At 35.5% G+C, this 12556-nt stretch overlaps 1 protein-coding gene across 1 annotated transcript in view; it reads left to right on the top strand.

The window, feature by feature from the left end:
- Positions 1-12556, top strand: part of PTPRD (protein tyrosine phosphatase receptor type D) — a 382186-nt gene that overhangs the window by 240720 nt on the left and 128910 nt on the right. Inside the window, exons 11-13 of the mRNA XM_058827273.1 lie at positions 545-1126; positions 9005-9138; positions 10408-10552. Of these exons, the coding sequence (XP_058683256.1) occupies positions 545-1126; positions 9005-9138; positions 10408-10552 (861 nt within the window). The remainder of the gene's footprint in view (positions 1-544; positions 1127-9004; positions 9139-10407; positions 10553-12556) is intronic.

The raw sequence follows: 12556 nt of genomic DNA on the forward strand, positions 1-12556 counted from the left end.
CATTAATTGAATAATTAATATTTAATAAAATAAGTTAGTCATAATGTTCCATTATTCTTCTGTGTCTAGCTCCCAGGCTTCATTTCCATTAAAGAAATGATCTTCTAATGTATTTATTTATCAACAGCAGGAGGCTTTAAGAACCAGTCATTTGATTTTTTAGAATTGCTGTGTCCAAGTATCATATTCACTGTGTAACTGCAAACAAGAAGTTCAAAAAATATCTGAAAATTCAACTGTTATTGTGAATCATCTTTCTATAAGATTCCTCTTCTGTATGTGGTTACGGATTTATTACAAAAGTTGGTATCATTAATTCATGATAAATGAACTGCATTGAACAGAACTTGAAGATTTTCCAATAGATTTTGGAGGAAATTGTAATTGACAAAAGCTTGCTCTGAACAGATTGCTCCTTCTTTCCATTTTGTCTTCCTCTTTTATTTTTGTTTTGTTGTTTGTTATTGTTTGTAAGCTTTTTATTCTAATAAAGAATGTCTCCTGTTACATAGTGCTAACTGTATTTTTTGTTATTTGTATTTAGCCTTACCCAAACCTCCTGGAACACCTGTGGTGACAGAAAGCACAGCAACTAGCATAACGTTGACTTGGGATTCTGGAAATCCTGAGCCGGTTTCTTACTACATAATCCAACACAAACCCAAAAACTCTGAGGAGCCATATAAAGAAATTGATGGGGTGGCCACAACTCGTTACAGTGTGGCTGGCCTGAGCCCATATTCAGAGTATGAATTTCGGGTAGTTGCTGTAAATAACATTGGGCGAGGGCCACCCAGCGAGCCTGTGTCAACCAGGACTTCAGAACAGGCACCTTCAAGTGCACCACGCAACGTACAGGCCCGCATGCTGAGCTCCACCACCATTCTGGTACAGTGGGAAGAACCCGAGGAACCTAATGGTCAAATACAAGGTTACAGAGTTTATTACACCATGGACCCCACTCAGCATGTCAACAGTTGGATGAAGCACAATGTGGCTGACAGCCATATTACCACTATTGGGAATCTTGTACCCCAGAAAACATACTCTGTGAAGGTTCTTGCTTTTACTTCTGTTGGGGATGGACCACTTTCTAGTGACATTCAAGTCATCACTCAAACAGGAGGTAAGCTAGCAATGAACAAAATTTGTGGGAGAGACTTTCAGTTTAAAATGTTGCAAAAAGAACTACCCCTCAAGTATAGCCAGTTTATTCAGTCAGTTTTTGCAGATAACCTTTTCTCAATTCCACAGTGCAAGTTATCTTTGTGGAGTGGAAATTACCCCTTCATGCTTTCTTTTTTCATCAGTGTCAAGAAATTTATCTGTAGTGCAACTGAAGTCTCAGAGAGACCGTCATCCTGGAGGTGGCCAAATCTTAAGGCTTTTGTTTGTCAGTACTCTGTGTGCTAAACCTGTTTGTCAGTAGTTCTTCATAGCTTTCTTTTTGTTACTTGTTGGTTTTGGTGGATTTTGTTTAGGTGACATGCAGTTTTCCTATGCCATATCACTCTAGGGAATATTGCTTTTGGAAATCTAAAACTTACGTGTACTGCATATGTATTCAATTAGTTGGTAAGATTCTGAGAACACAGAAAACATGAGAGCAATAAATACAACAAACTTTTATGTAGGATTAAGCAAGCAGGTTGGTACACTTTGGATTTATATGTCAAATCAAACCTGCCCCTACAAAATGCATACCACAGGGTCACTATTTTCCCAGTTTTTATTTGCAGTTAGGTTGTTTTTTTTCTGTTCAAGAACTTTTAGGACCATGAATTAGTTTTATTAGTAAAGGACAAGCAAGCACAGTAAAAAACGTGGCAGAAAAGTTTTTCTGAAGTCTAAAGTGAGAAGCTCTGGTAGAGTTATACTGCACAAAGTTTTTTATTATAGCAATAAGAAATAAAAGGTCCTTTTGTCTAACAGTTAAGAGAAAGCTACATGAAATATTACTGTAGGCCAGTGATTTCATAAAAATATATAATGGTACTTGAATTTTTTAGTACAGGAAAGTTTCCTGCTGCAGAATTTAGCATCCCTCAAATTCTTAAAAACATATCTCTAAAGTATAACTTTAGACAGTTATGTTTCATCCAGTTTTTACTTCTGCATTTTACCAGTAATGCATTTAATAAAGACAGAAATTGATGTATTGTACTGGAATCTTTCTAGGTGTTATGTTGCACAAAGATCTAGATGTCACCATTTCCAGTATCTCAGCTAAGAAGTTATAAAATTTTTAGATCTTATGGTACTAGATTAAAGTGTGTCTGTGTGCACATGCAAATGTAAATATATACACTAGAGTTTAATTTTGGCATTTGCAACCATTTTCAGAGAGCTAGTTTTTATATTGACATCTGACTTCTGAGTGAATCCACATGCATAAAGCTTTTCCAGAAGGTTTAGTGAGCTCCTTATCTGTGTTTTCACTCACAATTGTAAACCTCTTAGATTAGCAAGTGTCTGACAGTGGCTGCCCCAGTGAAGGATAAAGGAATCAAAATAATGAGCACTGAGGCTCAGCTGGACTGGCCCAAGTTACATTATTTTCTGAGGTCACTTGAGAGAAGTAAGTGTGTCCATCTGTTTCCGATTACTGTTGCAATCTGAAGAAATTACAACATTAACAGTGCTGGAGGGTTTCTTTTAAACGTGATTTCAATGTTTAATTGTGACTATGTAAAAAAATTGAAATAAACAAAGAACAGAGCATACAGGAAGCATATTTAAGCACTGATACTTTTACTTGAAATACAAATGTTTTAAGTTATAAAAGTGATAAGAACTAAGAAAGTCTAGTGGACATGTCCATTCCAGGGTATGGTTAAAAATTAGGAAATCCCCATCTCTCTATCAAGTAGTTTCTCTTCAGTGAACACCTCAGAAAAAAATGCTCTCCTTGTCCTTCTCGTCCAGATTTGCTTTAATGTGAATCCGAATATGATTGTTTTAGTTTAAATCTCTCAAAATCAAATGCATTTCAAATATTAAAGTGAATATAAAGTATCATTTAAAAACATGGAAAATGGACAAAATAAAAACATTTTTAAAATGTTAAAATAGGAATGGGATGCTGATTACATTTGGTTGATTTTACTTTAAACAAATAAGCCTGCCATTATATATATTTAGCTTAACCCTCACTTTGGGGATGTTAGAGCATATATAAAACAAAATCATGCTGACATATATGACTTACAGGCTCTGTTAGATGGTTTAGAGCTTGCCTGCCTTAAGTGTATTCTGATCTTTGGAGAGAGATTATAAAAATGAATAATTTATTCTTAAAAAAACTGTTCAGAGGAATTTTTGTTTTCTTAGTATAGCAGAATTGTTCTTTTGAAACTGGTGTATGAGTGGTGTTTTTCTTTGCATGTCAGCTGAAATCGTGATGGTAGTGAAATTTAGATTTTTAATTAAAATATTGACTGGGAGCATGTCTTTTGAGAGGAAGAGAAGGATATATTTTTCAAACAACCAGACAATGAAAAAAACCCAAAAAAGTTCAGTTTTGGTGTTCAGTATTTTTCTTAAGCATTTGAAGACAAAGCCATGTTCTATTGCCCAGTTGTTTTCAGCAGTGCTTTCTTTATGGTAAAAAGGCACCATTTTAACAGATTCTGTAATCAGAAAAGAGCTGTGGATCTGAGCCTTTTGGGTTAAAGGAGATCAATTCCAAATTTTAAGAAAGTCCTTATTTTGCTTTCTGGACCAAAGGATTAGATTCTGTTAGGGATGGAGTCAGGATGGTCTATGATGTAGGTTAATTGACTTACCAAATTTTAGAATAAAGAAATATTGATATGAGTTTTAGTGTGATACTTCACTTCTGTTTTTTGCTTGTTTTTGGGTTTGGGTTTTTTTTGCTGTGTTAGCAAACAGAATTTGTTTCTGTCCAGTTTAACTGCTCAGGACACAATTCTTCTAACTCCTTTCTGGGCTTAAACTGGTCATAAAAATATGTGCATTGAGCAACATATTTTAATCTGTGTGTACCAGAAATATTTAGAATTTTGAACTGTCTGGGTTTGGGTTTTGTTTCATTTCATTTCATTCGATTTAATTTCAGTTTTAACCTGCAAAGAGAATAGCTGCTGAAGGAATTAAGTGAATTTTTTGTTCTGAGCTTAGTTAGAAGGAGAGGAGAGAGATACACAAGGTCTGTTGGATAGTGAACTACTGGAAAAAGAGAAAGAGGGAAAAAAAAATTCAGAGAAATGAATGTGTACCTGTTAGCTTATGTTTCTGTAGAAAAAAACTTGAAATACAAAACAAATTATTAGTTTTAAATGAAGGATTCTCCATTATTTGAAGACTGAGGTTTATTACAGTTATAAAAGGTTAATGCTTTCAGCATAGGAAAAAGGACAGTAATGAGAAGGTTAAGGGTCCAACTTGCAGGGCATATAAATGGAGCATTAGATTTAACAAAATTAATGTTTCTGGAGTTTTTAATGGTAAAAGAAAATTAGAAGTTCAGAGAAAGAGTTGGTAGCAAAGTACTGTTCTGTGTTGTAGCAAGCTAGATTGTACCAGACATTTAATTTTTTTGGATGAACAAGTGAATGGGGAAACCTGATGTCTCTGAAACTCCACAGTCCTAGCCTAGTGTCTTTGTGAAGCATTTCATGAAATAGACTTCCACATGAAAAGAGTTGAGAGCATGTAACTAGAAACTCAAAGCAAGAAAGCAGGTGGGAGAATTGCAGAATATTTAGTGTTGAAAGGGACCTCTGGAGATCATCCAGTCCTACTCCTCTGCCAAGGCAGGGAGCAGGTGACAAAGGAACACATTCAGGTGGGTTTTGAATGTCTCCAGAGAGGGAAACACCACAGCCTCCCTGGACAGCCTGTTCCAGTGCTCTGCCACCCTCAATATAAAGTTCTTCCTCAGGTTTAGGAGAAACTTCTTGTGGTTTAGTGTATGTCTGCTTTTTCATCCTATCTCTGGGCACTACTGGAAAGAGTCCGCCACCATCCTTGTGGCACCCCACTTTAACATACATGTATTGATGCTGAGGTGGAGTATAGGGTAGTTTTTTAAATGATTTAAATTTTAAAATTTCCCTCAAGAGATATTTCTGGTCAGGTAGGAAAGACTATTTTAGCTTTTGAATAAGTGCCCTACTCTCAATGCACAGGTAAGTCTCCTGGTCTGTATTTTACTTCATTTAAGTGCTAACGTGATGAGTTCAGTATTGAGGATCTCACCTTCACACAGTGAAAATTTATCTCTTCACTGTGTTCTCTAGTCATCCAGACAAGACCAGGTGGACTCTGTCTTTAAGACTGACTAACACATTTATTTTGTTCCCTGATTTCCTACTATGTCAGTTAGAGATAATATTTGAAGAAAACAATTTATGGATTTCTGATTACTTTTCACACAATATACTATGCTTTTATAAAATCTAAAATGTATTGTAGTTAATTATTTTGTGGTTCTTTGACATTGCAAAGCTGCAAACCTCAGCTATCTTCAGACTTATTTGAAGAGATTATTGCAGTTGTATCAGAGAGACAGGGAGTGCAGATATTACACATTTTATTTTGTATGTTACCCATTTTATTTTTTAATTATGTTCTATTAGGACTTATTTCAAAAAATATATATATTGTTTACAAAGGAAAAACTCTGGAGCACAGTAGCTGGTCAGTTGTAAGAGTTCCTATATCGAGTTTCATGCTTCTGTCAGAGATATCAGAAGCATAAACTCTTGGTGCCTTTAGGTTCCCTACTGATTGTAAATTCTCTTGATTGATCTGTTGTCCTTTCCAAAGCTGATTTCTTATTGAATTCATTGAGCTTTACACAAGGTATGGATTTCACCCCAGCAATGTCATGGGGCCCTTTCTATCCTGGAGACTCCCCTCCTTTTTCGTTATCACTTGCAAACCCAGAAAACTACCTGGAGTAGTTTTCTGGTTACCTCAGCCAGCTGAAGAGCTGTGCCTTTCTGAGGTCCTGTTTTATGATCCTGTTCTGGCACTTTAATCAGGGATGGAGATAAAACCACATGTGCAGGACAAAGTCCAGCAGTCTGTGTTTGTTCCTTATTATCCAGCAATAAACATGGAGGAATAGGCAAGTGAAGATTTAGAAGCTGATGTGAAGTTTTGGAAAAAGTAGTTGTGGACTTTATTCTTTGTTTTGTTACTGCATTGTAGTCTTTCATTGTGTGTACTCCCTAAGTTATATTTAGAAGAAGAGATAAGAAGAAAGAAGCACACAGAAGTTAGGGGTTTTAATGTACTTTTCTAGAGCATATTGCCCTCGAAACAAAAAAGACAGTATTGAGAGAATGCTCATGCAAAATCATCCCATTTAGGCTACCCATGTACAGCACTAATTTGGAGTTAGATTTGATGTGGGACATTAAAAACACTACAGTAAGAGTATGAAGTCCACTTGCATATATATGCTTTGCAGTTTCTCTAGGCTTTTTACTCTTTCTGAAGGAGACCAGTAGCTTCTGTCAGCTCCAGCTTGGCTTAGTTCCCATGTGCCACTGAAGATTTTTTTTTAACAGATGTGTATTCTAGGATTCATGTAAATCCTAAATAGTTTAAAAATTATTTGTTCCACTTCCTTTACTGGTACTTTTTCTTTGGTACTAGGTTCCATACCAGAATTTATTAGCAATAAAGTGTGTTTAGTTTCTGTTACTTTGGTTTTGTTTTCTTCTTCATCTTTGCTTATCTGTTTGGAGCAATGCAGCTTTCCCTGTCAACTTTTTCTTCCGTCCATGTTTTCAGCATCAGAGTTGCCTAACTGTGGTTAAAAAATTTCAAGGGGAGACTAAATTTTGAAGCAAGATTTTGTTTCAGCAAACAGCATTTGGAAAAGCCCAATTAGCAATCAGCTTGTCTTATAAAATGATTGAGAATTGCAGACTTAAGATGACAGAGGGCTTGGGTTTTTTAAAAGGACTACTTGGAGAATGAGGGTCTTAAAGCATGTAGAGAGACAGGAAATACCCTTAGTTTTCCATCTGCTGCCATATTTATCATAACAGATGGTACCAGCCTTCATATGAGTCACTTGACTGATCATTTGCTATTACTGCCTGGCTGTGTTCTACAATTCATGTATCCATACATTAAGTACAGATCATAGCATCACAGGACAATTCAGGCCAGCAGGATGATTATCTGGGGAGGTGTCCAGCCACAGCCACTGCCCAGGGCACGCTTGGCTCTGTGGTCAGACTGAGTTTCCTAGGGCTTCACCCACTTGATGACTTAAGTGCCCCAGGGCTGCTATGATGCAAACCTCCTTGGGCCCTGGCTGAATTTCTGGGTTGTCCTGAGCCTCTCATGTTTCAACTTGTGCCACTGCCTCTCACCTGCCGCACTCTGTGAAGAGCCTGGCTGTGTCTCTTCCATCCCTTCTGTCACTGCTGGGAGTGCCACTGAGAGCCATTCTCCCAGCTGAACTGTTGCCAGCACTGCACCCTCTCCAAAATTAGAATCTGGCACAAATACTTAGTTGATGTTTCCTGTAATGGCTCCCAGTACTTTAGGATCGTTTCCTCTTTGCACTTTGCAGGACCCAGGTAGTAGTCTCTTTTTAGACCAGACACCTTTGAGAAAAAGATCTAATTAGTCCTGTCCCTTTTTATTCCTGTGAAAGAGCTGGTCTCCTGTTACTCTCACTCATCAAACAAAACACAACAAAAACCAACCAACAAACCCAAAAAAGTAGAGGTTTTCGGTGTCCACCTAGCAGCTTGAGTATGCACCTCATGGAGAAAGGTTCTGTTTGTTGAAAGTTAGATATCAAATCTAACTTTCTTTCAAATCTAAATTGTGTACCAGAATACACAAGGGCGGTGTTCTCCTCAAATTGATATTCTGTAGAAGTCTGGGGAAGTTAAAAATAAAAATACCAAATTATTTTAAGAGGTTGCTCTCTGAAGTTTTTAGGTCTTTTAGTGTAATGCTATAATAGAATTCTTCCCTGATAAATGTTTGTGAAACCATTATTGTCACATCCTACTTCTTACACCTGTTCTTAGTGTGTGCTAAGAAGTAGATCTTTTTATTCTTCCCATGAAAAAATATGACAGCATGTCACATTTTATTCTTGAACAGCTAGAGATGTTGTGAAAAATAGTTTCCTGCCTTACCAATGGTACTATTAACTGAAAGTAATGTTTTACAGCTTGGGTGCCAAAACTATTATACACAATCCAGTGATACAGTTATGTTTTGCTGTCTTTTCCTAGTCAACCTTATAATTTGCTTTACATTTGAAGAAGTAAATTAGGATAACATTTAATTTCTGTGACCATTGCAAAATATGGAACAACAGAGAATGTTCTTGGATAGCGCAATCAAAAGTATATTCTTGCAACTAGGAAATGTCGTCATTAGAAATTCAACTATATTCTTAAAAATATCGGTCATTAAAGGGTGGAAATACATCACTTAATGAGAAATTAGCTGAATATCTCTTCACTGGGTTATAACAACTTCAGGTTATTGTATTTGGATATTGTATTTGGGTGTCTTCTTAGATAAGACCAGGATGTGTTTATATATTTTATTTATGAGCTGGAAAAAAAAAAAATCATATCTGGAAACACGTGTAATAGTTTTAAGACTTTATTCTAGACAATCTCAGCTAGTCATGTTCTACTAGCTTTTTCTCATACACAAATATATTGATGTTTATATTTGCCATTTCACACACAGGTTATTAGATTGCTGGTATTCATCACCAGGCATCTCTTAAATTGCGTTTTGGTTCTATTTGCTTTATTTACACTGGAAAAAAAATATTTTAAATCTTTGATAATTTTTAACATGTGAATTGAATGTATCATTATTTTTCTGTGGTTACATAAATTTCATAATACAGTGGAGCAATTTAAGTTCAGTAAGATAAATAAAAGTAATATCACATGCCATATTTGGATAACATTTAAAAAAAATTGAAAGTATTGAAGTATGCAAATAAGTAATTGACAACACTGCTCAACTTCTTCTTTAGTGCCTGGTCAGCCACTGAACTTCAAAGCAGAACCTGAGTCTGAAACAAGCATACTGCTTTCCTGGACACCTCCACGGTCTGATACCATTTCCAGCTATGAACTGGTTTACAAAGATGGGGAGCATGGGGAGGAAGTAAGTGGCAAGATTGTACATCTTTTTAATGATCTTTAATAAGTTCACCATAAAATGCATCAATTTCATGTTTTACTAACTTAATTTAGTAGAAACGCCTTGATATTTAGGTTTGTTAAGTCCAGCAGTTAGCCTAGTGACAGACTGAAAGTGTGTAACAGCAGAAAATGTCATCAGTGGTTACCAGCAAGTGGAATTTTGCTGCAGACATCAATGAAACTACCTCAGAAATTCCATCCAGTTTCAAACATTGATTATGTCTCTCTGAGCCTGTTTCTCTATAAAGGCTTGGAAGCAAAAATGTTTGCAGGCATTTTGTGGACCCATTAAGCCCTTTTTGAAGGGCTTTATACCTGAACTTTGCAATCTATTTTCAGACTTAGATAATTTTTGTTTCTTTGTGCCATTGTGTAAGAGAATTCCCAAGCTTTTCTAATCTTTCAGTAATAATTGAGAAGAAAATAGGAGGTTCCTTCTAAAGATTAAAACCTGCAATAGACCTTTTCTGTACCATTACTTCATAAAGAATTTTCAGTTTGTGGGCCTCTATCCTGCCATAAACTTTAGACTAAACTGTTCTGGTAGGGAAAATGCTGTATTGCCAGGTATCACAGAGAAAAGAAAGAAGCCAGGAGTCTCAGAAGGATGCAAGAGATAGTCAGCCTCATTGGTTTCTCCTGCATCTTCAAGTCATTGCTGATGCTTCAGCTGAGCTTATGTTTATGGCAGCTTCATATATACACTGTCAATTCACAAGTTTATTTTGTGGAAGGGGGCCAGGTCCATATTTCACTTCCAAATAGGATGCATGCCACTGTTTAATAAGTTACCCTGTGGAAGAATTTGCTTTTAATAATTTGAATATAAATTTAACTACAAGATTAAACCCAAGATAACTTACCCTATAAAATCATTGCCACAAAAGACAGTTATAGGTAAGGCTTTGTTCATGTGGTATTGTCTGAAAAAACTTCCATACTTCATATATAGCTATGTGTTCATCAAACAGTCAAGCTTTGTTTGCGGCTCTGAGTTTCACCCATTCAACTGTTGACTTTAAAATAATAGTTTATTAATGTTTGTTAAAAGTAATGTATGCAGTTTTAGGTTTTTTTAGTTTGGTTTTGTTCTGCCTTATTTCTTGAATTTAAGCTTTTCTCCGTGGTTTACTTAAAAGTAATAAATCCCAGTATAAAAGCATGCATGCAATACATGGAATTCAGAGTCTCTGAATACTATCCAAGACATTCTCTAATCATCTACCTTTAGCAACGGGTTTCCACTGAACCTACTACATCATATCGTCTGCAAGGCTTAAGGCCAAACAGCCTGTACTTGTTCCGCCTAGCTGCACGCTCTCCTCAAGGGCTGGGTGCTTCAACAGCAGAAATCTCAGCGAGAACCATGCAGTCAAGTAGGTGTCTTTCCTTGAAATATTTATTCTCTTTGTTTCTCTTTCTCAAAGAGATTAATCTCAGTAGCTTAGGTAGGCAGAAACAGAGAAAGAAGCAAAATACAGTGCTGATGTTGCTTGATACTGCAAAAGAATGCCTAAAATGTGTATTTTTAAGGTGTATTGTGATCAAATTAATATATGAATGGCTTTTACATAGCTTCATAAAACAACCCAAATAAACCAGTGTCTAAGGAGGCAATAAAATGTTGGCATAATAAAATTTTATTTTATAATAAGGTGAAATGTTGTATCATGCCATAGGTGTACATTAATAACAGTCAATAAAATTCCACCTCCCTAGTCTGCATACTTCCTAGGTTGTTTCTGCAGCATCTCCCTAAAGTGCAAAAATTTGTAGAATGGATCAGGATGAATATTTAAGACTGTACCAGATATTTCTTAACAACTCTTCTATAGTATCTTATCATTCTAATTTTGTTCAATTTTCTTATTCTGGGTTTTTTTACGGTATTCAGTTGTTTTCCACCTGGAGAAAAATAGTTTGAGATGTAAAGATTTATCAGGGACTTATATATACACCTTAAAGCATTTAAATGAAGACTTAACTAAAACAATCAGCTATTCAGCCATGATGTCCAGAAGGATATTCTTGCTTTACAAATTATGCTTTCTTGACAGTTTGAATTACAATGTGTCATTGAAAAACTTAGTACAAATTTATTTGTATTTGTTTTAAATTAAATTGCCTGTTTTTAAAGTATTCATTCAAGACTACTCAAAACAGAAAATCCAGTTTCTCAGTTGACGAGTTTTTTTAGTTTGCAGTTATGATTATATAATTGTTCCTTGGTAGTGTTATATATTAGTATCAGTTAGTGTGACTGGAGACACAGTGCTGCTCACCTTTAAGCAAAGCTAAATGTGCTTCTGAAGCATTTCTAAGACACTTGGAATAAGTATAAAAAACAGTAAAGATTAGTTTTAGATATAATGGCAAGGCAACTTTTCAGTTTAGTAATTCAGAATGAATAATTTAAATAAGAAATAGGTACTGATTTATTCTGGGAGCCATTTCAACTATTTAGAATGCTCATTATCTTATATTGGATGAAGGTTGCTTAGACTGCATACAAAACAAACATCTAGGAGCCAAGGCTGCATGTTCCATATATAAGCACATTGCCGTTTTCTCTTCTTGAATATAAGAATATGTTAAATTTTTCTCAGCCTGTTGTCTTCAGACAGTAGTGAAATCCAGTTAATTTCAGTGGTCAGGTCCAAATTGTTTGCTGCAAAGATTACTTTTTTTTAAAAAAAAATGTGCAATTGAGAAAAAACATATATGTGTTAATAAAACTGGTTAAAGTACCCTCAAATTATCCTTAGTTACATAAGTGCAATATTTTATATTTTCAGAGTATAATAGATTAAAAATTAATAAACTTCTGTGATTTTATTAACAATATTCACCAGAATGTGCTACTGCCTTTCATCTTGATATCAGAGGAAGATGCTGCAGGGATTTATTTCTTTTTTTGTAAGACCCTTAAGGGACGTTTTACATGTATTTTACTTCCTGCACAAGTTAATGGTAGAAGGGAATCCGTTTGTTTTGAGTACTTGATTACTGAATTAGTCTATAAAAATAACCCCAAATATGTTAATTCTCATCTGTTCTTCCATCCACCTCCTCTAGTTAATTGAAATACTAGTAAATTCCCTCCTCTCTTCCTTTGGAGGAGCAGTGTACCATACTGAATAAAAAGGCATTGATCCCTGTAGAAAGAGCTGTAGGGAACCAAAAGATACATGTATAAATGCAGTAGGTCACAGCAGGGTCCTAGGCCTTCTCTGTTGTTTTAATTTTGTTTGATGTCACTATTATAAGCATGTATAAGTATCCATTTGTTTCTTTTTTTCCCTTAAGAAATGGGAAGAAAAGGTGGAGAGGGGGATATAAAGGGGAATAAAGGTCTAACACACAAAATTTATGTTTTTCTT

This window comes from Poecile atricapillus, chromosome Z (assembly GCF_030490865.1).
Source record: "Poecile atricapillus isolate bPoeAtr1 chromosome Z, bPoeAtr1.hap1, whole genome shotgun sequence".
Taxonomy (NCBI): domain Eukaryota; kingdom Metazoa; phylum Chordata; class Aves; order Passeriformes; family Paridae; genus Poecile; species Poecile atricapillus.